Source organism: Gallus gallus, chromosome 9 (genome assembly GCF_016699485.2).
Source record: "Gallus gallus isolate bGalGal1 chromosome 9, bGalGal1.mat.broiler.GRCg7b, whole genome shotgun sequence".
Classification (NCBI taxonomy): Eukaryota; Metazoa; Chordata; class Aves; order Galliformes; family Phasianidae; genus Gallus; species Gallus gallus.
In genome coordinates, this window is record NC_052540.1 from 11,573,848 (window position 1) to 11,600,677 (window position 26,830).

The 26,830-nt window shown below is 53.9% G+C and overlaps 1 protein-coding gene and 2 long non-coding RNA genes across 10 annotated transcripts; 1 reads left to right on the top strand and 2 right to left on the bottom strand.

Moving 5' to 3' along the window:
• Nucleotides 1-5,710: 5,710 nt before the first annotated feature.
• On the bottom strand, nt 5,711-6,176 carry LOC124417081. The gene is made up of 2 exons (XR_006930837.1): nt 6,070-6,176; nt 5,711-5,957 (listed from the first exon to the last, which is right to left on the bottom strand). It is a non-coding gene; the product is annotated as an uncharacterized LOC124417081 (long non-coding RNA).
• A 2,164-nt stretch (nt 6,177-8,340) lies between these two features.
• Nucleotides 8,341-26,143, bottom strand: ZIC4 (Zic family member 4). Of its 7 annotated transcripts, XM_046898501.1 has the most exons (6): nt 25,435-25,863; nt 22,578-22,662; nt 17,230-17,844; nt 12,872-12,984; nt 12,660-12,788; nt 8,341-10,999 (listed from the first exon to the last, which is right to left on the bottom strand). In XM_046898501.1, exons 1-6 carry the CDS (start codon nt 25,657-25,659, stop codon nt 10,973-10,975), a joined length of 1,194 nt encoding a protein of 397 aa, XP_046754457.1. In that variant the 5' UTR covers nt 25,660-25,863; the 3' UTR covers nt 8,341-10,972. The 7 variants fall into 7 exon arrangements, 6 of the variants coding, with proteins under 6 accessions (XP_046754457.1, XP_040561576.1, XP_015147103.3 ...); XR_005862108.2 differs by lacking the exons at nt 22,578-22,662; nt 25,435-25,863 and having other exon boundaries at nt 8,341-10,673; nt 10,877-10,999; nt 17,230-18,805; XM_040705642.2 differs by lacking the exon at nt 25,435-25,863 and adding an exon at nt 25,965-26,143 and having other exon boundaries at nt 12,660-12,984.
• LOC112533010 lies at nt 13,155-17,224 on the top strand. 2 transcript variants are annotated; one of them, XR_003076716.3, is made up of 2 exons: nt 13,155-15,054; nt 15,414-17,224. It is a non-coding gene; the product is annotated as an uncharacterized LOC112533010 (long non-coding RNA). The 2 variants fall into 2 exon arrangements; XR_006930839.1 differs by having other exon boundaries at nt 13,155-14,624.
• Nucleotides 26,144-26,830: the final 687 nt, after the last annotated feature.

Sequence of the window (26,830 nt, forward strand, 5' to 3'; positions counted from 1 at the left end):
ACGTTCTGAAATGGGGCTCTTAGAGAGGAGACCTCTGAGGGAGAGAGGAGAGTGGTTCGGAGGAGAGGACGAATGGATTCCTGAGGGAAACATCTCATGGTGCTCTTTGGTGGACCAAGAAGTGGACCTTCCAGTGGGCGTCCTGGGGAGGAGAGGAGCGGTGTCGGTCTGCATTCTCCCATGACAAAGGGGAACTGCTCGTTTATTTGCCCTCTCCGGGGAGGGAATAAACCCGAGGAGGTGACGCTTTGTGCTGAGCCACTGGTCTGTCCATGCACTCAGAGCTCTGGCACTCAGACAGGCCGAGGCAGCAGCCAAGCAGCCCCTGCCCTCTGCACCCACACCTCGTGAAGGTCTCTACGGTCTCCCCGTGTGTTCCTTCCATAGGGAATTCCACGCAACGTTGCCACTCTTTCTCCTGGTAAATGTCCCCAGGAGCCTCGAGTAAAACAGCACCCCGAGGAGAAGGGCACGAAGCTCATGGCATGCAAACTCATGGCTTTTTTTCCAAGCCACCCAGTAGACAATGAGCGATGGGGCAGGGTTGTGTAAAAGCCCCGCATTCCCCAGAACGGGCTCTGTGTCTTTGTCTTTACATAAAACTGTGCCCTTTGGCCAAACGCGCCTGTAACGAGCTTGTAAAACAAACCAGAAATCTCAGCTCTTCCTCAAGTCTACAAGAGAGTCTCTTTATTCCCAAATCTTGCAAATATGTTGGGAGTGTTAGAAGTGGGACTAAAAAGCCCCCCTAGCAGAGATGGTTACCTGCTGTGACCCTCCCTGCCACAGTCCCCTTCAGCAGACATATTAAATCCCTTACCCGAAGAAAACAGGCACTTGTCACAATTGAAGCCTGACGTACTGGGACGGCGGGATGTCACCATTTAGGGGACTTTACATTTTCCCCGCAGGCCCTTCTTGAGCGGATGTCCCTCACACGCCTCCACTAGAGGCCTGCAGGGACAGAGCTGCCCCGATCTGAGCGTTCCTGAGTTCCTCCTCCAGAGATGTCCCCCCTCTTGAGATGTCCAGCTCGCTGTCTTCCCTGCCCAGCCCCAGCACCTCTCCCCTTGCCTTGCGGTCGGTTATTTACGGAGGATCCGAGGAAGCGGCAGGTGGATCCCCCCCAAAACCCCTTCGTGACGCCACCCCCCAGCCCGCCCCGTCGGTTCCCCCCGACGGAAGGTGCCAGGCCGAGCCCCCGGCAGCGGGGAGCGGTGCCTCCAGCCGGCCCCCGCCCTCCGACAGCACTCTGCCATTCTTTCCCAGCTCTGAAGTATGCGTTTTATTATAGATTGTTTAATTGGATGAGCAACATTCCCACCGCCCTGAGCACAGGCTAAGTGGAAAAAGGTTTACTTGGCATCGCGAACCAATTTCAGTTTAAAAAAAAAAAACAAAACAAAACAAAAACCCAAAAACCAACGACAGGCACACAAGCGAAGAAGCTCTCCACATATCGCCTGGGGGCTAAGCGAGCTTCCAAGGACCTGAGTCGTAAGGTTTCCCACCCAAAGCGGCCCTCAGCTCTTTTCTAACAGGGAGTCAGAAAGAAGGGGTGTCCGCTGTCCCCCAGCATCTGGGCAGCCCCCCTCCCCCCCCCCAACCCCCGCTGCTTGCCAGCATCTTGACTAACAACCGGCGATTGCTGAGCACTGGAGAAATGTCCCACGTAGCCGAAGTTCAGTATCTGTCAGGCGACGGAACGACGGCAAGATTCATTTTTAGGGCGTGAATGGTTTCTTAGCCCACTCGCGGCTTTGTAACTTCCAACGAAAAGGCAGGGAAAAAAGGCAGGCGCGGCCGCAGGCGCGGCTCGGAGGAGCCCACCGATCGCTCAGTCATAAAAGTGTACAATGGAGGGACTTTATTGTCCCTCGTTAAGCGCTTCATAAGTGACCCCGTTTATTTCTGAATAGCCGTGTTTTGATGACTTATAGTATATGCAAAAACAAACTTTCCCGCGGTGGGTTTTTTTTTTTTTTTCCTCCGTCATGCTTTTCTTTTCAAACAGCCAGATGATTTTAAAAAGAAAAACACCCAGAAATGATAAATCGCGTCGCATAGCTAATGGCTGGAGGGCGCGTTTACCAATTCATAATCATTTATTCTTGGTGATGTATGACCCTTACTCTTAAATCTCAAAAGCTTCTATTTGAAGGTGTAAATAGCTTTTTCCCCCCTTGCAGTAAACCTTACTGCATTAGCAGTGATTGATCTCCTGTACAATTCGTCCCAGAGTGCTATTTTAGAGGGGGAACACTGGCTTTTGGAGATTAACTGGGGAGTCTGTTACATATTAATGAACCTAGGAGATATACTAACGTTTTGGTAATTTAGTTATTTGTGTCTATAGCTTTCGCCGTTATTTTCTCTTAGACCCCCGCGGTTGTTATACATCGAATTAAAAAGTGGTCCTTCAGCATCATTTTTTCAGTGGCAACTAAACGCCATTTAATGTGAAAAACAAATGTTGACTTGTCTCTTGAAGGAAGTGTGTTTCTTGGCAAGACATCAAAGTGTTTTAAACTGTATTAGAAGGGTTTGTTAGTTTTCTTACCCGGAGCCTACGGTAATGTCAGAAAATAGGCTCCCGGTGGAGGCGGCCGTCGGAGGGGGGAGCGGGTGCTGCGCGGCTCCGCGCAAAGGTGCGCGCTCGGGAGGCGGTTTGAGCCGCAGCACAAACGCACGGGCACCTCTTCGCCGGGATTACAGCCTTGATTAGCGTGCTAATGAATGGGGATGTTAAAGAGCCGCCCGGAAACCCGTCTGTGAGAAGGAGGAGTGAGAAACTCCTAGGTTGGGCTTAGCCCACCGAGAGACCAACTTCACTGAAATGCCATTAACCTACTGCTCCTTAGCAGACAGTGGGGCAGAACGCCTCGGAAATGCCTCCGACGGGGCCGGGGAGGCGGCAGGAGGTGGGAGCCCCACCGGGCTCGGCCCGCGCCCCGGAGCGGGGCAGCCGCTCCCCGGCTCCGGTCTGCAGAACCGGGTCGGGAAATGGGGGTGCCGGGGGGAGCCCGGCGGGTTTAGTAGGAACGAGGCGGGTCCGCTGCCCATTAACTCGGACGTCTTGAGCGGGTTCCTAAATTAGAGTTCATTATCCTCGGAGGTCGCTACAGCGGGCAGCTCCGCTAAGGATGAATGCGTGCAGCCGGCTCGCTACAGCTGGCTTCGCCCCGCTCTGCCTGGTGGGCTCGGGAAGCGGGCCGTCCAGCGGGCAGGGACAGACGGCCGTCCTTCCGCCCTCCGCCGCGCCATGTGTCGCTGCCGCCCGAAAGGCTGAAGCGTGGCCGGCCACCAGCCTGGGGACAGCAGCGAGCTCATCCCCGGGTCAAATGGCTCCGTCCCTACTGCTGGAGGGAACGAACACGGTTCTCCCCCCGCGTCCCGTCCCGGAGTTAAACGTTTGTTTAGGACAAACTAGAGAAGCAACAGCCTTTGCGAGAACTTTGTTGTCCCCTTCTTCTCCTTGTAAATAACAAAGTGATCATAGGCTACTCGGCCAGTTGGCGAGGAAAGAACTTTTGTTTTCTGGGGCGATTTATGTTCTTTATAAATATGTGGTTTGGAAAATAAAAAGAGACTTGAAAACGTTGTTACAATGAAAAAGGACAAATTAGAAGACATTTTCTGTGATCAAAGGAGGAAGAGAAAGCGAGTAGGGGTATTCAAAAAGCTTGACTTATTCACACAACTCCTTTGGAGCCCAGGGGCAACAAGCGTGTCTTACATTGAAAAGGCGGCTCTATTCAGAGTGCAGGTGCGAAGTGGTGTGGCACATTCTGCCACATTATGTAAAGGTTGTTGGAGATTAGTGTTCAGACTTAATAACTAAAGCGCTTGATTTACATTGGAAAAAAGCCTCCTCATCCGTGAAAGCAAAATAATTTAACGCGTGATCATTTCGAGTGCTGCTGATATCCTAATACTTGCATTGTTCTCGGCCAAGTACTAGAGGAGCGCGGATTGATGCTTTTGGGAACCTATCATTTACAGCCACTGAACTCTGCTCAGAACTGGAGGTCCGGAGGGGAGATAAAAGAGGGGCACAAGATAAAAGTTTCACATTGGAAAAAAGAAAACAATATAAATGGGACGGCTCCCCTCCTCCCCGCACGCAGCCCCGTCCCGGTGCCAGGCTGCGCCCGGCTCTGCAGAGCCCAAAATTGGGCTGAGGGCTCAGGCGCTCTCCCACTCCGCCTTCCCCCTTCGGAGCAGAATTACTCACCTTACTAATTATTCATATTTATGTAAATGTCATTAGTTAATGTAACTTTCTATAAAAAGATAATCAGGCGAGAACGGAGCATAGGTATTACCTTAAGTGCATTGGCTCTGCTCGTTTCATTCATATGTTAATACACGTGATGCAGTAGTGCCAGGCGTGGGGAGGGGGGAGAGGAGGGGTGAGGAGGAAGGCGAGGGAAAGAAATTAAATAATAATAACAAAGACCACAAAGGCTTGAAGTTTGCATTGCGGGATCAAGGAGCACGATGCCTTCTGATGCGCTGAACAAAGGGGGACCGGCGCCGGCCCCGCCGCTCCGGCTGCCCGGGCATCCCGGCAACTTCCAGCGGCGCTGGGCTGCTGTGCTCCCCCTCAAAGCACCTCGGTCCGCCCAAATTCCCGTGCCGGACTGAGACCCTCCGCTTCAGAACGACCCACAAAGAAAGTATCTTTACACGGGACACGCACCAATTAAAATTGCAATATCTTTCTGCATCCCCTCTTTAGCGTAAGCATTTGGGGGCCATTTCCATAAATTCTCTCCGAGAATAAAGGCTATAATGGGAACAAGGTGAGAAAGCTGTTAACCATTGTTTCAGCAAGAAAAGGTCGTAAGTCAGGCAATTGGTGTCTGACCTGTCAGGGTAAGGTATAAAGGCTTTATTCATGCAGTCGCTCACGATTTTCTCAGCTCTCACAAAAGTGTTTTTATGATTCTGTTTTCTTACCTCGTTCCTTAATTAAAAAGCTGAATGATTAGAATAGCACCTGCATAATGTCTGGACGACGCCTGCATACTAATTCGCGAGTCTTTACATCTAGTAATTATAACATAAAATCAGAGATTGAATAAAACAGAAGGATTTTGCCCCTAAAGCCCTGCTAATCCCCTTTTAAAAGAGTCTGCTGAAATAATTCAGAACAGTTTCCGGAAGTTGGATTACCGACTCTTTTTTGGCTATTTACAATGAAATGATATTTCACACTTAAAGGAGTCTCTGTATTTCTACAACAGGTTTTTAAAGGTGGCCTGCTTTCCAGACAATAACAATCCAGTGACTCCTTCCTTCTTTTCCTACCGATTTTTCCCCATTCTCCCAGCAAGATCTTCATCTTTATCAGCTATACGCGAGGATTAATCCGTCTTCAGGTAGAGAGAACAAAACCTCCCCTTCGAGCCCTCCCTCTGAGTTCCCTTCCAGGACTTCCAGCCCCACCACCCCCGGCCCTGGAGGAGCAGCAGGGCAGCGGCAGAGCAGCCCGGCTATGCCCGAGTTCAGCTGCACCCCGTTTCCCCGCCGCCCGCGGGAACTCCCATTGCTACACTGATGCCCCCCAGGGTAGAGGATAATTTAAGCCAGCAGAGGCTGGTCAAAAGTTGGAGAATTTTTTTTTTTTTTTTTTTTTTTTTTTTTTTTTTTTTTTTTTTTTTTTGTCTTCCCGAAACTGCTGGGTGGGGAGGGAGGGAAGGAGGGAGGGAGGGAGGAAGGGGGGAGATGTGCGCTTTTGTTTGGCTTCAGGGCGGGCTCAAGCAGGTATCCCGAGGGGCAGCAGAGTGGGGGCAGGGGCCGCTGGCAGCGCAGTGCCGTCGGGGAACGCTGTCGGGACTCCCACCCTCCCCCCGTGCACCCCGGGGTGTCTCTCCACGTCCGCGCATCACTGACACAGCGACCCGGAGAAGGTTTGGCAGCGGCGAGGAGCCGATCCTCCGGGTGGCATTGACCTGAGGAGGGAAAGATAAATAGCCGATTTTATTGGGCGTCCTGTTTGTTTTGGTGAAAATCAATTCAAATGAAAATAACATAAAATAAAGGATGTCGGTATTTCATCACTACCCAACGTGATCCCAGCCGCGGCTGAGGAAGGAGCCCGATGCCCAGAGCCGCGGGTCCCGACCCTCTCCCATTCCTCGAACCGCTCAGAACACGACGAGACCCAATTCAGAGTCACGGGGAAACTGCAGAGGTTTTTATATGCTGTTGCCATCATTAGGAACACCTTGATCTCGTGCTGGTTCGTTGTTTGGTTGGGTTTTGTTTTTGTTTTTTAATGTGAAAGAGTTGGTTTTTTTTTGTGGTGACTTTTGTTGTCCCCCCTCCTTCTCCTTCCCCAGAGTAATCGTGAAAAACTCTAAATCATCCACCAGAAAATGGAGTCAATGTGTCATTCAGCATTAAAAATCTGAGGGTTTTAACTAAAAGCTTTAATTGCCATTCTGGCCCCCTTATAACCATGGGAACGCCGTGCTCTGTTGGGATCTCTGCGATGTTACATATCCCTTTAGCAGGCACTCCCGTGTTTGTTCACTCTTGCTTACTTTCATTTGTATCCCAGGAATATCCTTGCACCAGGCGACACGGGAAAAGACAGAGGGTATAAATAAACTAACATATGGCCCAGAGGTTTTAGCGGAGCTGGAGCCGCTTAGCAGTCATGTGGGCGATGCTGGGGAGCCGGCTTCTCTCCTTCCCCCGCGTAACCTCCGTGCTCCTCTTCCACCTTATCGCGATAAGCCACGCTCGTGTCGCGGCCGGCCTGGCCGGACCAGCTGGGTTTTCCTTTGGGCTGCAAAAATCTAATGGGGAAGGGATGGGGAAGGATGAGTAAACATGCGTGTGCCTGTGCCCCTATGTGTGTGTACAGAGACAGCTGGAAAATCCCATTTGGGGCGATGGTCCCCGGGCAGGGGCTCAGCCCCGGGTCACTGCGGGTTCGACCCCTCGGAAAGGAGAGGGGAGGGCCGGGCAGAACGCTGCACATTCAGACACCGACAACGGGCTCTTCGCAATGTAAACCTGTTCAGGGCTTCTGTCCCAAACTGCTCCGTCCTTCTCGGCGTGTCTGACCGCCCCTCCCGCCCCACCACTTCTCCCGATATCGTGGCGGAAATGGGCTTTGGTTACTGATTCATATTTCTAATCTTCCTTTCCTGAACATACAATGTGCTTTTGTTAAATGAATGGTCTTTAATTAATGCACTTGCACAATGCAGGGGCTTGCACGGGGATCGATGATAGGAAGCAACAGGGGATGGTTCCCTCCAAAATGGTTTGTCAGCATTGAGAAAGAAAAGGCAACGCCTTTAAAGGGCCACTAATAATGCCCACACGTCTCTCACCATGCTGTCTGAGGGGACATTCCTTCCCTTGTTGACAGTCAAGTGCAATAAGTACATGTCTTCGCTCAATCATTAGAGACTATAGAATTGTATTCTTTAATTAGCATGTACTGTTAGCCCTCCTTGCCTTTTTGTGCCATTTTTTTGTCTTCTACACATCAGCAAAAATGTTTCCCTTTCTCTTTCTTTCATTCCTTTCTTCCTGTAATTCTTAACTTTCTTTCATCCTCTCTCTTTCTGTAGTCAAATACATTCTTAGTGGCAATATTCGTGCCACCCAAAGCCAACTTTTTGTCATCTCTGTGTGTTAGTCAACTTCTTTCAAGTTTCCATTAAAAAAAAAGGGTAAAGGCAGCGCGCATGCGCACCACGCCGGCCGGGTTTAGGGCTGCTGTGCCCAGGGCTGCATCCACCCGAATGGCAAAGCTGGGCTCTGAGCAGCCCTGCCAAGGAGACTATGAGCGAGCTGGGAGCTGCAAGGCGTCAAAATCAGACCGTGCAATCCGCAAAGCCCGGAAGGGTTATCTTTATGCTACTTCAGCTGATGAATCGATTTCCTCTCTTAAATATATACGTATAAATCCTCATCAGATAAGTGGCACTGTGTCAGGGGCTCGCTTTGGGGGGGAAATTTCTTCGAACAATGTTACCCCACGCCTCCCTGCCAAAAGAACACCTCCCACGGGACAGAGGGAGGATCAGCGGCACTGGGGGGGCTCTGCCCGGAGCCCCGCGCCCATCCCCTTCGGTCGCGGACCTCCCGAGCGCGGAGCAGCCCGCCCGGAACCGCGGAGTGCGGGGCAGACGAGAAAGGGACGGGGCTCATTGGGGGAACTCGGGGCACCGGGCTCTGCGTTTGCACGCTGCACTTCGGGCGACGTTCAAAGAATTCATTGGAATCCCCTGCTCTGAAAAAAAAATAAAAAATAAAAATAAAAATAAATAATAAAAAAGCTATCCCCGAAATGAAGCCAGAGAGGTGCCTTGGTTTGGTTTTGTTCTTTTAATGCAAATGCCAACCTAAAACGATTAACATTAGGAGAGGATAAAGACCAACAGAAAACACGCCTTATATCGTACACCACATGGACAGTACACCGCTTCGAGAAATCTTTGCCAACGAATATAAAACCAACAGGAGGACGAATCGCAGCGCTCTGGGAGCGGTTCGGCATCGTCGGTACAAACACATATTTTTAAAAGTGCACATCTGTAAAAATAACCCTAGAATTGATACGTTTATAAATATTTATTGTAAAAAAAATCCAAATATTAAAAATAAATAGTGTGTTCAAGCGCACAACAGAAAGGTCCTCCGTTACCAAACACGTGATGAAGGAAAAGACGGAGTTTAAGAACTCAGATACAGTATATCGACATTGCAAATGTTTTTGCGAGCTACATTTTCAGAGGTGTTTCTTCTCTGTACAGTTCACGAGGAGTGTGGTAGATTTCCCCATAAACATGACAAGACCCAGAGTTCATAATAACAATAATATTAATAATAGCAATACCCCCTCCGCCGCAGTTCGACTCGGTCTTTACTCAGGAAAAGTCCCATTAAATTATTGGGGCAGCTTAGGACGGCGGAATTGGGCTCAGATCACTCTGTAGCAACTAAAACAGAAGTACACCGATGAGTTACAACTTCGAGGAGTCCGCTTTACAAACAGAGCTTTTAATGATCTCCGATGGGAAACTCCTAAATAAATCTTGATCGGGGAATCGGTACACACGGTGATGTTTATCAAATGAAGATACAAAAGGGATGCGGTTGGGCTATCTTTACACTTACGGACAATAAAACATGGGAGCATATGGAAGCCATCGCTTTGAATGCGTTAACCACTTCGATACATCGCAGTATATACACGCTTAATAGGTATTCGGACTGTTCAAATGATCAAAGACTTTTACTCTGATGTCTTTGCTGTTGCTTTCATTCTAGTGAAAGGACACGTTTGTTGGTCACATACTGGTAGCAACGAGACCCAACGCTTCTGCCTTCTCTCAGGAGCTGCATTCTGCGCAGCATATGTGGAGGAATAATTTATTAGACGGAAAAGTTCGGAGGATAAAATGCCAAAATGGACATCATTTCAACTTTCGAGCGGTAAGGTCATACAGACATCTATGGACATCTGTACGCAGACAGTTTCACACAGACGCAGCCACGTAGATCCAGATGTATGTCTATACACAGGATTCGGTAGTTTGGTATTTTCCGCACCCTCTGGGCCCCCAAAGTTATCTTTAAAAGTTTGATTTTATCTCTTTAGAAACGGTTTAAAGCTAACGGGCAGGGTGAGTTTGACAGAGAGGAGAACAAATCGCTGACAAAGAACCTTTTACGTTTCATCAGCGTTGTTAGGACGACGAGCAGGAATTTCTCAGATAATAACTCCCACTTCAAAGATTTCTCAGCTCAATAGAAATTGGACCATCCTTTTTATTCAACCACAAGGGCTGGCACTAAAGACGACTCAACTGTTTGAATTTTTTTTCACCGTGTTTATTTTTCCCCTATTCACCAGGGTACTTGGATAAAATAAACAACAAGACAATTACTGGAACATGGACTTCTAACTTTCCCGGGCCCATGGCCCAGCGCCCATGGCCCCGGCCGTGCGGGTGTCAAGTTCCCCGCCCCCGGGGGCTGCGGGGGGGTCCCTCGGGCCGAGCCCTGAGCGGAGCCGCGGGTCGCGGTGACATCCCCGGCGCAGCCCCTCCGTGGGGCGGCCGGCAGAGGGGTTCTTCCCCGTCCTACCGAGGGGCTGGGGGTGAGGGGAGTGCGGGCAGAGCCCAGAGCTGCCCCTTTATGGGGGCTGAGGGGAGCGGAGCCCGCTCGGGGCGAGGGAGAAGGCCGGCAGAGCCCGGCCAGGCAGAAGGGCCTTGGGTGGAAGAAGCATGTCCGTAGCGAGGGGCAGATTGAGTGTATTAAGCTAGCATGAAACCAAAGGTCAGTGCAAATGTATCTTAATAGACTGTCTCAAATGGAGTGTGCCTCCTTTGAAGGCCGCTTGCTATTGCTCTCCTCATTACCATAGCGATCCTAACGTGGCATGCTGATGCACCATAAAACTCACACTTTCAACCCCAAAATCAGGCCCTTTGAACAACCCGAGCTTGATTAGACCTTTCTCCTTTTCTTTTCCCCCTTAAAAACCATTTCCTTGCCTTTAGAAACTCGCCCTCAAATCCCAAACGCATTCTCTGATCCCGGCAGAAAGAAGAAACAAAAGTGAGCCGAGGCGGCGGTTCAGGCGGGCCTTTTCTTCCCGACATTCTTATCCATTTTTATTATGATCTGGAACAAGTGCCCTGTTCGCGTGGGTTTTGTTTACCGGAAATTAAATGAAAATGATTTAGTTGGCGTCAAACAAAAATATATACTTGTATACACAAGAAAAAGGGCCCGTTAGACGTAAATATTATGTCCTTAATGAAAAGACTGGACGGGCTCCAGACTTCGCCTTTCACTATTTAAGTATGACTTGCCTATTGCCATAGAAATCCTAACTTACCATGAAGATTCACCGTTGTGAAGAAATACTTCTTTGTGCGAGCTTTCTTTGATGTCTAAGGCATAAGATTCAGGCTTTCAGCTGCGTCTGTCTAGATTACCTTGAGAGCAACGGGGCAGACATCTGTAACAAGCAAATGAAAAATTAAAGGTGATTAGCCTGCACATCCAAACACTTCTGGAAATAGAGAAATAAAGAACTAAACAGAGCTGGGGACAGGATGGACACAGCCCTCTGCCCGCAGCCGGCTCCGGTTCTGCGGTGTGAGTTCGGGGCCGCGTGGCAGAAGGGAGCGGTGCCCGGCGTGGGCTGCGCACCCATTTCCCCCGACCCAGCGGTGCACTCTCGCCCTGACGCACGGCGAGGAGCGGGGCGCACAGACCCCAAAACTTGTCTGGTTCGTGCCGCTGAAGCGGGGACCCGGTGCCTTGGGAACAGCATTCGGCTGCAGCGGGAGGGGCCGGGTTTGCCACTGACCGGCTGTTTTCCTCTCGCTTTTATCTTGACATCTATAAACACACACGTGCGTACGTGAGTGTGTGTTCGCCGGACACAGCCGCGGCCACCTGGGCGGAGGGGGTGTGCAGGGCACGGGGGAAGAGCTCACAGCCGCCCCTCCGCACCCAGCGAGCCGTGGGAATCCCTTCCAGCAGCCCGTGCTATTTATTTGCCTATACTATCTGCTATTCTTAAACATCATTAAAGTAATTAAAACGGCACCATTCGGCAGTTTCAAGCTACCCCACTGGAGGCTTTTGTGTACTTGTTTTGTTTTTGTTTTTGTTTTTTTTTTCCCTCCTTCCTCCTTTATTTCGCCTAGAGGAGTGAGCAGTGTATGTCAGTGTAGGGTCTAACTTGAAGCTCCGGGGCATGCCCCAGCCGTGCTGTGCGAGTACCGGCACCGGGAGCGCTCCGCAGGGCACAGCCGTGCAGCAGCGGCCCCGGCTCCGTTCTGCTGGGGGGCACCGGGCCCCCACCCGCTGCGTGACGTCATTGGCGGCTCTGCCCTCAGCCCCCCCTCCCAGACAGAGACCGCACCTGGGGGGTGGGGGGGGGGTGGGGATTTGGGGGAGTCAGCGCCGAAGGAACGGGCAGCCCCACAGAGCCTGGGCCGCCTGTGTTAGCCACTGGGGGAAACAGATAGCTGGATGTATTGTTACGTACTGCTGCAGGGAACGGTGGGAGATTCTTTACAGAAACGTCCATCGAGAGAGTTAATTAGCGAAAGAATTTAATGGATTAATTCTGTACAATTCGGTAACAAATAATCGTTTATATAATTTATAAGGCTTTTTTAAAAACAAAACAGCACTCTCACAGAAAGTAGTGGACGAACGGAACACTTCAGCACGAGACACTGTTGACAAGAGAAAACCTGTACAGCTGCGAATCGGTGTGAAACCACTGTGGGTGGGGAGCGGGAAAGGGAAGGAAAAGGGATAAAGGGAAAAGGAAAGGGAAAAGGGAAAAAGGAAGGGAAAAAGGAAAGGAAAAAGGAAACAGCTGCAGCAACTCAGTGGCCGGCTTGCGGCCGGGCAGGAGCGAGGCGGTCACGGAGGAAGGAGGCAGCTTGGCCCGGCCGAGCGGGAGCAGCGGGGTCCGGCAGCGCGGCTCTGCCTCCCCGGGGCCGAGGCCAAGGCCTGTCCCCTCCTCTCCCGCTCCCCGCAGCCGCGCTCCCGCTCCCGCCGCCCGCCGCGCTCCCTAGCAGCGGGGCCGGGGCTGGGCGGCGGGGCGCGGGGGCGGCGGGGCGGCGGGGGGCGCGGGGCGGCCCTGACACACGTACCATTCGCTCAGGTTGGCGGCGGGCGGCGCGGGCGCGGAGGGCTCGGCGTGGGAACACGAGGCGGGGGGGTCCCGGCCGGAGTCCGAGGAGGGGGACACCAAGGAGGGCGTGGAGGACTCGTAGCCGGAGCTGGGAGGAGGGGATTTGCAGTGCACTTTCATGTGTTTTCTCAGGGAGCTGGGGTGGGTGTAGGACTTGTCGCAGCCTCTCACTTTGCAGTTGTAGGGCTTGTCGCTGGTGTGGACGTGCGAGTGCTTCTTCCTGTCGCTGCTGTTGGCGAAGCGTCTGTCGCAGCCCTCGAATTCACATTTGAAAGGCTTCTCCCCTGCAGGTGGCAAAGGGAGAGCACAGCCGTTAGCACCGGGGCCTCCGGGCAGCCTCCGCACCCCGACCCCACTTTCCCCCTCTTCGGCCCTGCGCGGCTCCCCGGGGGCCGCTCCGCTCGGGCCCCGCCCGCCCCGGCCCTTCCCCGCCGCTCTCCCCTCTTGCCCATCCGGCCCCGCAGCGGGAGCGCTCGGCCCGGCCGGCCCGGGGCCGCTCTTCCCGCCCCTGCCCTCGGTGTCAACGTGGGGTTTTGTGCACAAGACAAAGCCCCCAGATAAGGAAAACTTCGAGGCCAAGTGCTCGTTCCGGGTAAACAATACGCGCTGTCCCTGCGGACCCGGGTGTCCTGCAAGAAAGAGCGGGCGGTGATTTATCTCTGGGAGCGTTTTTACGTTAAATACATTTCTCACACTCCCGGAGGTGCACGTGGAAATATTATTCGTCACCTCTCCAGATCACATCCCATGCACTCCTTTCTCGTACTGATTACGATCCTGCGGAAGATCCGCGTCCCCCTTCCCCTCCCCGCTCCCCAGTTGCTGACACAGTAGGGCGAAGCACAAAATCTTTCTAAAAGACATCGATGGTGTGGGCGAAACGAGAGGGATTCCACAGGAGAAAGAGTAGGCCGGGGCACGGCTCCGTCTGGGGGTAACATTCTCTTTTCATTTGAACCTACTCGGTCATGGAAGGAATCGCATTCGGGATTAATTTGTCGGGTAATATGATAAGTGACGTTAAGCAGAATAGAAATATAATTGCGTTGCCAAAGTCACGCGTAAGTTGGGATGGTGCGGACCGGGCACAGCGCACGATATAGAGGCAGCTTTCCAGAAAACGTGCCACGGAGAGCTTGGGGCTGAAATGACGACTGCCTTATTGTCACTGACAATGGCACGCTGCAAACCGAGCTTGGCAAGGAGCGCTCAGGTCCTGCAGCAGCCGGGTGGGGGAAAAAAAAAAACCTCATCCCCTTAAGCAAAAAAGTATCGGGGCGCGGGAGACACCACGCGATGTGCAGCCGAACCTGAATCGTCAAATACAAACAAAGCCCCTGCGCTCCCATCATGGCGTGTGAGGCGGAAGGGACCCGGAACATTTGTAAAAGCTCCGGGCTTCGGGTTTTTTTTTAATTTGTTGGCTGTTTTTATCCCCTCGCGGATCGTCACGATCGAATTTCGGAGGGGCGCAGCCCACCTCGCACTGGCTGTGAGCACGGGCACATAAAGGAAAGCATTCCAAATATTTCACATGAATGCACTTTATGCAAGGTGGGTGGGAAAAGGCTCACGGCTCCGCGCTTCGAGCGTGTCCCTTCCTCCGGAATACCCACTGACGGTCTCCGCTAACATTTGCACAGAGGATTGGTAAACACCTGGCATCGGGGAGAGGTTAAAAATAAGGTCTCGGAGAAATTGATGCGGGTCCGTAACCAAATGCTGTCGGTATACAGCGGTGCATATGCACGCACGCATATAATCTAATTACAGCTTCACGTAAGGCAACAATTTGACCTTCAGCGTCTACGTTGAGACAACAAATCAAGGATATTAGTGTAGTACAAGCAAGCAGTAAGTTAGGAGGCCCCAGGGAAAGCCATCCTCGTAAGCGCTCCGGTTGTGCAACGTGAGTTACAATCAGGTAAAGGCGGCTGCGGCGCGTTCTGCTTCCTCCGGAGTTGCAAAACGTTAAACTTCTCTTAACCCCGAGAGAGAGGCGCCGAGCAGCCCTCGTGCAGTCAGAGAGCAGCGGGGAGAGGGCAGCGCTTCCGCAGCCGCCCGGGTTGCATTCTCGGAACGCCTCGGTAAAGAGGAGCCAGCCGAGCTGTATTCCTTTCCCGAGAGAGGGTTTTCTTACGTGGGAACCCCACCCGCAGGGGAGAGGACACGGTGCGGTCCTTCCCAGGGCGGCCCGGGCACAGATGTGCGGCGATGCGGACGCTCAGAGTACTCCGGGCGACGGAGAAGCGCGGGACCCAACCCGCCATGTTACCCCCCCACTTGTAGCTGCGCAAAACCGTTCTCTGCTCGGAAATTGTGGCATAATCCCCCGTCTCCGGGAGTGGATTAAGGTATTTACCAACTTCTCCGGGGGGCGGGGGGCCGGAGGCGGCGGCCTCGGGCTGCGGGCGGGGAGCGGGGGCGGCGGGCAGCGCCCCACGGCCCGCAGAGGGCCCCGGGAGGCAGAGCAGGGAGCCGGCCCGGCCCCCCCTTCCCCCCCCCCACCCCGGGCTCACGGGAACCTCGGGCCTGGGGAGCAGAGCCCCGGCAGAGAGCCCTCCCCGGCCCCGGAGAGAGCGGCGGTCATTAATATTTGAGGAGGCAATAATTTTCCTGTTGAATCTAGAACTGTCTTCATGAATAATTTGTAGCGAGTTCTATTAGGGTTTCAGAAACATTTCGCTTTTGACAACTTCTGGGTGTTTAATAGAAACGGTGGAACCATAAAGGCCCCGCAGGAGTTTTCACAATACAGCAATTAATCACCGAGAACGTTAAAGTGAAAAGTACAGACGCGCGGAATTATGTTTAATAAACGCACGGCTCCGATCGCGGCTCTGCCCTGAACCTGCCTCGCCGATGTAGGTCACTTTCCCCAAGAATTTAACCATTTTCTGCTTCAGAGACTTCAAACAGTGAGGCCGTTAAAGAGCAGTAAAAGTTTGTTTACTTAAGAAAAACGCCGTCATTAGGGGATGAGCTCCGCCGGGCGAAGGCTGTACCTGTTCCGATCCGGCTGCAAGCTGCGTGACCCGGGGCCGCTCCTTTCTTCTCGCAAAGGGGCCGAGAACGAAGAGAGGAACCCAGCTCCGCTTTGCCCCCCACCCCCCACCCCCGCCCAGATGAGCTACTCACAGAGCGATGGAAAAATAATTAGGTGACGAGTGATGCTCGCTGTAAAACCTCTGCGCTATGCTTAGGCGATACGATACGAAATTAGGATAGATGTCATGCATATTACAGCACGTCGGGTCGTATCGTAAAAACGCGGCTCCTCGAAGGTCGGGCCGCAGCGAGCGTGGGGGGAAGGGGACTTTTAGGAACTGGAGGGCGAAAAAAATCGTTTGGCTGTAAGCAGATCTTACAATAGGATTATGGAGTTTCCCTCGCAGTGCATAAGGCAGTACAGGAGGGGGTGGGGGTGGAAAACCCGACACTGGAACAGATTAAATGTTCCAAAAGGGGCTTATTTCTTATCGGCCCTAGGAAAAAAAAAAAGAAAAAAGAAAAGAAAAAAAAAAAAGAGGAAAAAAAAGAAAGAAAAAAAAAAGAAAAAAGAAACAAACCAACCCAGCGCTACAGACCACAAACACCGGCTGCTAAACTAATTAATACAAGTTCACAAGCTGCTCCTGGAAGTGTGAAAACTTTCTACGTGTCATTTCATTAATTATAAATGCTTTCCTGGCCGGAAGAGTTCAAAGACAGTTTTGCGAGATCGTCCACCGAGTGACTTTATTTCTGTTAGCCAGAACCAACAGACGCTCCCGACACACACGTCCCAATTTCGCTTCACAGATCTGCAAATGACATCTCAAACCGTACAGGCCGAAACAATACCGGGGGTTCTTCTCTTTTTTCCCCTCCCGAGATTCAGAACTTGCAGCTCCCCGTATCTGCGAGCACACGGAGTCCGTGGATGGCAATGCTCATTAAATATGTCAGTGTTATTCAGATCAAACATTTGAAACTCCCTCTGCCCAAAACAAAACTGTTGAACGAAAAGGTCGCAGCTGTGTTATTCTCACAACGTTCGACCGGCAGCATCTCAGCGACATCACTCAAAACTGACTAGACAAGTTGTAAGTCCTATTGTTCACTTTTAATTTGGGAGCTTGCACAATGATTTCATTTTTATCCCCCCCCCGCCCCAACTACATCAAACTGCCAACAGGAAAGGGAAAAAAATGAGAGAGATCCACGCCCGTGGGAAGCAGCAGCAATAGCTCTACCGCTCGGTATGGTCACAGCTCTCCCCGCACAAACCCCACAGCCGCACAACCAGGGAAAAAAAGAAACCATGGACGAGAATTCCGAGGTTTGTTCTCGCTCACCTTTTTTCCCCCCCATCCTCTCCCCCTCCCTCCAAGCGGTACAGAAGCAAACAAACTGGAGAATTTATTTTCCAGAAGGACTTGGCGTGCATTCAACAACAACGCAAAGGACACATTCAAAAGAAAAAAAAAATAAAGCAAAACAGTATGCTGAATAATACAGAGAGAGTAAAGAGAGCTTTCCATACTGACCTGTGTGAGTTCTTTTGTGTATTTTGAGATTCTCTGATCTGGCAAACACTTTGCCACAGCCTGGGAAAGGGCAGGGGAAAGGTTTTTCACCTGTGTGGACTCGGATGTGATTTACGAGTTTGTATTTGGCCTTGAAAGGTTTCCCTTCTCGCGGGCACTCTTCCCAGAAACATATGTGATTGGACTGCTCGGGTCCTCCAACGTGCTCCACGGTGACATGAGTCACCAGCTCGTGCATCGTGCTGAAAGTTTTCGAGCATAATTTTTTGGGAGTCTGCTCCAACTCAATCCACTTACAGATGAGTTCCTGTTTGATGGGCTGCCGCATGTAGCGGAAGAAGGCCCCCGGGCCGTGGTGCGGAGCCAGGTTCACGTTCAGGTTCATGCCACCGTAGCTATGAAGCGAAGAAGCAGCAAAAGGCTCTGTCCTGGAGGCTGGCACTGGAGTGAAATGTTCAGCCTTGGCGTACATTTCTCCAGGTAACCCCAGCCTTATCTGTCCGTTTAGATGGCCACCTGGAGCTGCATGGGGCGGCTGCTCATGGAGTCCAGCGAACAGCGCGGGATTCCCGGCTTCCGAGGGGCGGTGGTGCCCGCGGTGTCCGGGGCAGCTACCTGTTGTCGAGACAAACAGTCCTTGGTGAGATCGGGCAGCGGGGTGCTGCTCGCTCAGCCCGGGCATGGCCGGGTCCCTGACAGCAGCTGTGTGGGACACGGGGCAGGGGGCCGCCGCCGGGCCGAACGCCTCTGTGTGACCGGAGAGCGGCTGGGCCGGGCCCGCCGGGCGCGGGCGGTGGGGCTGAGGGGCAGGGCCGAGCTTTAGGGCCGCGAGGTGATGCTGAGGAGGAAGAGGAGGATGGTGGCCGTGCCCCATGTGTTGGTGCGGCCCGAGGCGGGACCCGGCGGCGGGGGGGTGCGCGGCGAGGCCCGGGCAGCGTGGCACGGGCTGCGGGGGGTGGCGGAGATGGGGACGTAGAGCTCCCCCCGGGTCAACGAATCTCAGCGCCGCGTTCCGCCCGCAGAGAGCAGCGGGGTCCATCACTGGGATCCCCGGAGCACCCACGCTCTTTAGCTGTTAACGCTAAAAAGCCATCTGACGGCGGAGGGGAGAGAGAGACGGGGGGGAGGGGGAGGGGGGGAATAAATAAAAAGCAAAGAAAAAAAAAGAGGGGGGGGTGGAAAACTTTTTTTTCTTTCTTTCTTTCTCCCCCCCAAAGTTTCCCGTCCCGCTGCTCCGGCGGCGGGGAGCACGGTGCCAGCGGGTGGGCTGCGCGGGGGTGGCGGGGGCTCGCTTTTGGCGGCGGCCGCGGCCGGGGAGGTCCCCGCACGGCCCGGCCTCCGCGGGCTCCCGCAGACCCGCGCCGCGCGGCCGCGGGACGGGACCGCGCCGCCTCCGGGCTGCCGCGCACGGCCCCGCGGCCAAACAATCGCCGCGCTCTCCCATTGGCCGCCGCCGCCGTGGCGTCACCGCTGACAGGTCCCGCCGCCGAACCGAGGGTTATCGCTCGGCGCGGGCGGGGGGCTGCGGGGAGCCGCGTACCGCGCATGCGCCGCCGCCGGCGGTCCCCGGCCCGCCGCCCTCCCTCAGCCCTGCCGGGGGCCGGGGCCGTGGCGGGAGCGTGCCCCCGGTCCCGCCGCCGGGCCCGGCCTCCGGTGCGGGCGAACAAAGCCCCGGCGGGCAGGGGGAGCCCCGGTGGGAAAGCCCCGGCCGCTCCCCGCGGCCTCCTCCTTTGTTTGGGGCCCCGGCACTTGCTCGGCCGCCTCCGAGCGCGGCCCCGCCGGCCGCCCCGTGGGGTTGTGCCGCGTCCCCGCGCTCGGGTTCGTACCGCGGCTCTCAGCCGCGCAAAGGGCTCTCGGAACGGTCCCTCTCCCCGCCTTGGGCAAGTTTTGGCGTTATCTGGTCGTTGGCTGCCGGGCAATGCGAGAAATCGTGGTGTTTGGGCTGAGTCTGAGTGCTTAACCCAGAAGAGGGAGTCTCTCCCTTCCTGTCTCTCTGACGCTCACAAGTAAACCCCCATCCTCGATTTAATGGGAAACACTGCAACACACCGTAACGCCTCCATTCTGGGCTTCTCACCTGGAGGGGAGAGCACGGCCGAGGCTGCCAGCAGTGCAAGCTAAGAGTCAGGCTCCGTGCACTGAGGCCTGACAGGTTTAGATAAGCTCGGGGTGCAGAAGGAAGCTCCCACTTCGGTGTAAAAAGGGGACTGTGAACTTAACAAAGCCCATGGAGCATGGGAAAGGACACAAGAAAGACGGGGAGTGCTTCGAGAACGAGAAACACAACTGTAAGTAGCTGCCTACAGCAGCACCAGGTCTGGGATCCTACCACAAAGAGGGCTCTGCCAATGAACAAGGGAAAGCAGCAGTCGGTTCCCTAAGCCCGGCTCCCACAGCTTGGTACCTGCCTGGCTGTCACTTCCCCACGGATGCTCTCTGTCACGCCGGATGAAGCTCCCATTGCAGGTTTCCACGCTTCCACATAAGTTTATCAGCATCGGCTTGACAATAAGTGGCAAAACATGAAAATGTTCTGCGCGGTCAAGCCAGCTGCTCTCAGAACAGAAGCTACGAGCCAACGAGTGGGAACGATGGGATGTAAACATGAGATACCCAGAAACACACAGGACAGGTTCCTGGCACAGCCTAGCACACCGCCTGGCTGCAGTTTTGGCTCCCGCTCTATTCCCCCCGTAACACAAAGGTGATATTATGGTCACCGGCTGTAGGTACATCCTCGTACATCTTTCCGAGCGGGGATATGATGAAAAGGGGCAAATGACGCGGTCACCTCTCCATCCTCACAGAGCGTGTTTACACAGGCATTTTACAGCGCACACCATCCTCGTAGTACATTAACTTCCAACTACCGGCTCTAGGGAATGGCTTTGGCGGTCCTATTCATGAGCATCTCAATAGGAGTGCTCGGAGAGACAGACGTTAGGAAGTACGAATCTGTTACTTACAAATGGACTGAGAGTGTGAATTCCAAACAAAGCTGCTTTCCCTAACCTCCCGAAAGCCCTCCACCTCTACATACTTGTTATCCACCAGTTCTGACACTTCTCGGTCAGGAGAGAATACATCTGGAACAGTTTATCTATTAAAGATGTTCCAACCGGATTTGCCCTGCGTTCACTTCAGATACTGCAGTGCTTTCTGTTTGGATACCGATGGCTCTCGGCTCGCACCCCGCTCCCATTCCCGCTCCCAGCAGCGAATGAGCCCCGACCCCCGTGTCCCGGGGGGGCGGGCGGGGTTCCCGGTGCCGGCAGGATAGGGCAGAGCGGCGGGGGGCAGCGGGGCCGGAGCTCGGCGCTGCTCGCGGGATGCTTGGAATCCCGAGCGCCGTTAGGCGGCCCTTTGGCTGCCTCTCGAGGGGTGAGGGAGGTTTCCTGCTCTTGGCAGCTCTGCGAGCCGTGTGTGACCAGATGAGCTCGGCAAATGCTCAACTGTGTCAACATCAGCCTGTGCATGGCCAAGGTTTTATTATTATTGTTATTATTTCCTTTCCACCCACCTGGCTACGGTATGGGCATCCCCTTCTGGACTCCCCCCCCCCCCTCCCCGGGACTGCTGAGCTGGATGAACCTGAGCACTTCCAGGCAGAAGGCAGCAATGCTCAAGCAGAAAAACAGAAACATTCAGTTCAAACTGAGCCAGGAGTCAGGGTAGGTCCAGTGCTAGGACAATGAGATCTATAGGGTAGACCTTAGGATAGAATGAAGTGCAGAGGAACCTTGGTGCTCCCTCGGTGACAGATCCGGGGGCAATCAACATGTGCTCCCAGCAGCCCTGTGCTCGGTACAACTTTCCTAGCAGCTGTCCTCAAGCCTGCCTGTGCTGGAGGTCTGCTCCAGAGAGCTGACAGGTTGTGGGGCGATGCACCCGGCTTTTTTTTTTCTCTAAGATGACTCCGGGACACTTTTCTGCTTTCCTTGGCTCCCAGGGCTACGGCTCTCCCCGGCCCTACGGCCCCTGCCTTCGGGCGGGTGGCTGCAAGACGAAGCCCCCGGCACTGCCCGCACCGCATCCTGCGGGATCAGCCCTGCACCGCACAGCCCCGGGGATGGGCCCGTCCTGGCTGCGCGGACCGGTTTACAGAGCTTCCACGGTTTTGCTGTGAATCTCCCCACGTAGCAAGGCACTTCTCCCTGTTGCTACCTTTCTGTGAAGGCGATAGGCAAAGCCCCAGGAAACCGGGACTGCTCGTGTTGTGCTCTTTGAACTGGGGCCAAATGCTGCTCCCCCCTAGAACTGTGCTCAGTGCAAGGAGAGGTCCTGCCCCGGGCTCTGACCTCCGGCCCCTCGGCAGTGCCCTCCCGCTCCTGAGCACAGTTCCCTGCCCGATGAGCCGACCAGAACCCCTCCGGTCTGGGCGGTGAGGGGATGCCCTGAAATCCCCACACAGCAGCTTCCAGGAGTTACCTTATAAGCTTCAACTCCTGGACCGGAGGAAAGGATTAATCTGAAAATCCTAATATTTACTCAGAGGAGGAAAAAAAAAAAAAAAAAAAAAAAAAAAAAAAAAGAAGAGAAACAGAGAGGACCGAGCTGCGTTCCTGTGCGATCCCACAGCCAACAGCTTCGCGATGGGCCGGGAGGGCGTGCGGGCAATGGCTGAGCCGGGAGAAGGCACCGCTGCTCGGGGGGAATGGCTCGGGAGAACCTGCCGGTACCCCCGGCATCTCCCCGCAGAGAGGGGCACCGAGCGGCTCGGGATCGCACTCTCCCTTTGTTTCTATTTCCTCGCCCCATTCCCACACACGGGGGCTTCTTTGATTCAGGGAATTCAGCCAGCAGACGAGCAAGGACTTGTGCCTAGGTTCGTCTCTCACTTTTTGTGACCTAGAGCTACCCTAGGACAAGCAAATCATATGCTTATTTTAAATAGAATATTTCATTCAGCACCTCAAGATTAAGGTATTCCTGTCAGATAAGCTGTCAGTCACTAACTACTTAGACACCACATTGTAGAAGCCTAGTAGCCCTGGTAAAGATGATACATATCATGTAAACCCCATCAACAAGATCAAAGTCTTCTTCTTTAATAGGATCCAATACATGTCAAACCTCATTCCAATCAAATCGTCCGTAAATGAATTCAAGATGAATATGTCATAGAATAATGTGACAGTGCAATCACATGGGGTCAGGGGTTGTTGTTTCAATGAGAGAGTCGTCAAATATTAATTCTAGAACCTCCAAATGAATAGGCATTCAGCGGGATTAGGCAGCTGCTGGTGGGGCGTTGTGTCGCTGATTTGTGTTTATGCAAGTACGTTAAACACTAGGCTGAAAAAAATACCGTCTCCTTTGAACTGAAAAATAGACATATTTTAACTTACTTGACTTTTCCAGGATGTTTCTGTAAAGTCGTTTTCTTTTCCTCATTACAAGGGGAGTCTTGTGCCTCATTTCCTGACTCGGTTCCTGTTAGGGAAGAGGGGTGGAAAGTTAAGAGCACAACCGTTTGCGTGTGATATGAAATGAGTGCGGCTATGTGTGACTCGGGCACCGGGGAGGCAAAAGGAAGGAAAGAAAAAGCCGCCGAGAGAAACAAACCCCAAGAGTTAACAGCGAGGGGTGGGCGAGGGGAGCTTTCTCCGAGGGGAAACTGGAGGCTGTCTCCCCAGCAAAGCATCACATGTTTTATGGAGTCATGAAGTTTCCATGGCTGATGAAGGGGGAAAAAAATTATGAAAGGGCATCTTTTCAACTTCTCCTTTGATCTGACATTCACCTTCTGGCAGACTGTTGTGAGGCGGGTTTCTATCAACTCGACTATATTGTTTACAGATCCTTCCTTCCCGAAATTAAATTTCGGGCTCTCCGCGAGCCTCCAACGCAAGTTGTTGTCTCAGCAAGGATTAGCATTGTAACACCCTGGCACTTCTCCCTGCCTATAATTTTCAGCTTGCTCTTTGCACTCTGCGAGGCACAGCACTGTCACTGCTGCAGGCAGAACTTCGCGCATCTCTTTGAGCGGCAGCAGTAGCCCTGAGTGCAGATCTGGGCTTTGATACAATGTCCGAGGCCGAATTCTTACAGTTACCTTTGAAATTCTCAAGTGTTTTGCTATACAGAAAAGCAGTTTTGCTTTTTTTTTTTTTTTTTTTCCGAAGGAGATTATTATTACTATTTCTGTTGCTATTATTATTATTGAGACTCCAGGGCTGGGAAATAAAAAGTCTACACCAACACAAATAATTGATGATATTAATTATGAAACTTCGTCAGCCTATCATAAGCGTACTCCATCACGAATCGTTTGATGCCTTCAACCTTTTCACTGCTGCGATGAAAATTACAGCCGAAATAAAAAGGACCAGAGGAAACCCTCGGGGATTATTTTACTGGTCCATTTCCATCCACGCTCACACGTTTATAGAGCCAGAGCAGTAAGCACTGCCCTACTGGCCAGAGTTCTGCAGGAGTGGCGCCGTATGGGGTAGGATGGAGGAGTTGGGAGAGCTCAGCTCCCGAGCATTCTCTGAAACTTGTTGAAACTGGACAAAAATAAATAAATAAGTACCAATTTGCTGCGTTTAATATCTCAAATGGTTACCAGATGACAAAACCGAAGGCAAAACAGTTGTGGAACTGAGTAAATATTGGCTAAAACTCTGGGACGACCTCGCAGCCTCTCTGATCACACGGTACCACTGTCAGAGCGGGGAGCGGGATGCCCCACCGCCCGGGCAGGGCGGCCCTGTCCCGTGGCCGGCCGAACCCTGAGGGTCTGCTGCGGGGTTCCAGACCCCACCGGGGCCCTCGTTGCTGCCGAGTGGCTCGAGGCTCCCTCGGGCCAGCCGCGGGTGGAATCCGGCCGCTCTTCCCCAAAGTACGGGGCGATTGTGCAGCCGTCCATGGAGCAGTGAGGGGCCGGGAGCTGCCTCTGCCCGCAGCTCCCGCGGGAGCTCCGGTGTCCGGGTTCGTTGGCACTGCCTCGGGGTGCGGCAGTCCGGCCGGGTACCCTGTTCTGCCCGCGGGAAAACCGGGAAGAAGTCGATGCAGAGAGAACGTTCCTCGGCACCAGGTGGAGAAAGCCCCGAGCCCAGCAGTCGGGCTCCCCAAGCGGGGACGGCGGCACAGACCGAACCCGGCCGGGATGCCCAGGGCTGGGGGCCGTCCCTGGCAAAGCAGCCGCGGGACTCGGAGCTCCCGGTGCCCGGGACTGGTACACGGAGCCAGGCTCGGGTCATAGGTCACCCTCAGCTGCGATGTGGGAGCCTCTCCCCTTTCCCGGGCGGCTCCGGGGATGGGGTCCCGCCCCCCCGAGGGCGCTGTGCGGTGCTGGCGGCAGCACCCAGCTCCTTGGCAGCTCCCCTGGCCCTGCCCCGGGGAGTGGGATGTGGGTGGGGGTGGAGGGGGCCGGCCGGGCTCCGTCCCTCCTGCAGCCGCCTATAAAGAGGGGCGCGCTGTGCCGAAGTGCCGGCTCCCCCGGCGCGGCCCCATGCCATCGGGCGCGGCGGTGGGCGAGGCGCTGGGCGGGGAGCGCATCCCTGGGACGCCGTACCACGGGTCTCACCATTGTCGGCGCCCCTCGCCCTCTGCTCGACATCCCCGGCCACCTAGGCGACAGCGGGACCGAGCTGGTCCTGCCGTTACCCTTCCCCACCGAGCTGCCGCCGTACCGCCCGGAGCCACTCCCGCCCCGGTCCGCAGACCCCCGTCCCTCTCCGCCTTGAGGAGTGCCGCCCAGCACGCCCCTCAGGGCCCGGGGAGTGGGCGCGGGGCCGGCGGTGAGTGGCGGTGCCCCCCTCGACGGCACCCCGGGGTTTCTCTCTCCGTGCGCCCGCCCCACACGCCGAGGTGCTGCCGGGAGCCGGCCCCACGTGGGTTGGGGCCGCCGAGGCGCTGCCTCCGGGCCCCGCGGGGCTCCTACCCTTCTCCCCCGGGGTGGCTGAGCCTCCTCCTGCCGAGACCCCCGAGGGCAGGGAGCTGTCTCCCAGGTCTTGGGGAAGGCGGTGGGGGCAGCCACCCAAGGCACCCCCTCCTCCCCGGCACTTACCCCTTCGACCTGTTGAAGGTTTCCCCTCATATCTGAACTGGCAAAAATTAAGGGGGGTGGGGGTGCGTAAGGGGGGGGGGGGAGGGGGGGGGGGAGGTGTGACTGGGGGGAAGGGGGAAGGGAAAAGAAAGAAAGAAAGAATGAAAGAAGAAAACAATACTCCCCCTCTCCCTCCCCCCGTAAGAACCCACCACCTCTTTGGCGCTTCCATCGAGGCGGTCATCCTTCATTTCTTCTTTTCTTGCTTTCTGGAAGCAGTTAGGGAATGTATGATGAAGCAGAAATGAGCCGTCAGGATGATATTTTAATGGCTTATATGTCACGTTGGTGCATGTGGCTTTGAACTGGAGCAGCTTTCGTTTCCTGCAGAGAGCGCGCCGCAAATCCCACTTGATAACTTCTACAACCCACAACATTTTTTTTCCCCCTTACATTCACTCTTACACCGTATATTTAGATACGCTTCCTAAAAATACCCTCCCGGCCGCCTTCTTGCGCGCTTTGTGCAGACCTGGCACGGTCACTGCTCCCCCTGCACTTGGAGGCATCCTCGCCCCACGCTGCCCAACTTTCAGGCTCTCCTGATGCCATCACCCTGAAGATTTCCCCATTACGCCGACAACCCTGTCCCTCGCTCCGGTTAATTTTAGAACCAAACGCAGAGATTAATGGGACGTCCGCACAGGATCACGTCCCGCAGAGGCACGCAGGGCGGGTGTACCTGTTGCTCTAAGCTACTGCAATTCCTCCGAGCGGATTTTGCAGAATGAATGCGTACGTGTAGATTCAGCCTCTCATTATTCCGAAAAGCTGCAAAGCCTCCCGAGCTCCGAGGGAAATTACATAATACATCTGCTCTGGAAGCGATCCTCACGCACCGAGCAAAGGCAAACTGCATCTGCAGATAAACTGCAGCGGAGCGCTCCTTGAAGGCATATCAAAGTTTATTTGTTGCTCGGTCGTTGGTCGGTTTCCTCCCTGGGCTACGGCCACTGCCACCCCTCCTGGCACCGCGCGCATCCCAGCGCCGGTGGCGGTGCCGCTGCCTCCCGCTCCGGTACCTGCGCGGCGGTGGCTGCCCGCGCCCTTCATTAGCACCGGGAGTTGAAAGTTTCTTTGTTTGCCACCACGAATTGGAGGGGCTCGGATTTAGTTGCGAGTAAGCCAAGTGAAGGGCTGAACAAAGGCGAAATTGAAGGATTCCGAGTCTTAGCGAGCTTTTTGTGTTTTCGTTACTAGAAAATAATTAGACCTAATGAATATGCAGGCGACCGAGTAAATAAACAATTTGCCGGGTTTCTGTGCGCGTACACACACATGTGCACGCACATAAGTGTATATACACACACGTACGCATCTATTGTAAAGTTTCGCGAGGTCTGTTTTTTTTCCAGAGCCGAAGCATCGTTTAAAATATTGTACAAACGTTGCCTGGCTTAATTGATTAAGCCACAAAGGCTTTCTGCTTTAAATATCACACTTCTACCTCTCGACAATCATTTTAATATATAGTCAATGGCTCTTTGTAGCGAGAACAAAAAAGAACTATCCGCAGATTTTCAATAGACTTTGAGCTGGGGAAAGACA

Excerpts from the sequence above, each read along its gene's own strand:
- ZIC4 (XM_015291615.4), bottom strand. The coding sequence starts at position 18,268 with ATGGACCCCGCTGCTCTCTGCGGGCGGAACGCGGCGCTGAGATTCGTT. Across the intron at positions 12,985-17,229 it reads ACACAAAAGAACTCACACAG|GGGAGAAGCCTTTCAAATGT; the intron begins GTCAGTATGGAA and ends TGCCACCTGCAG.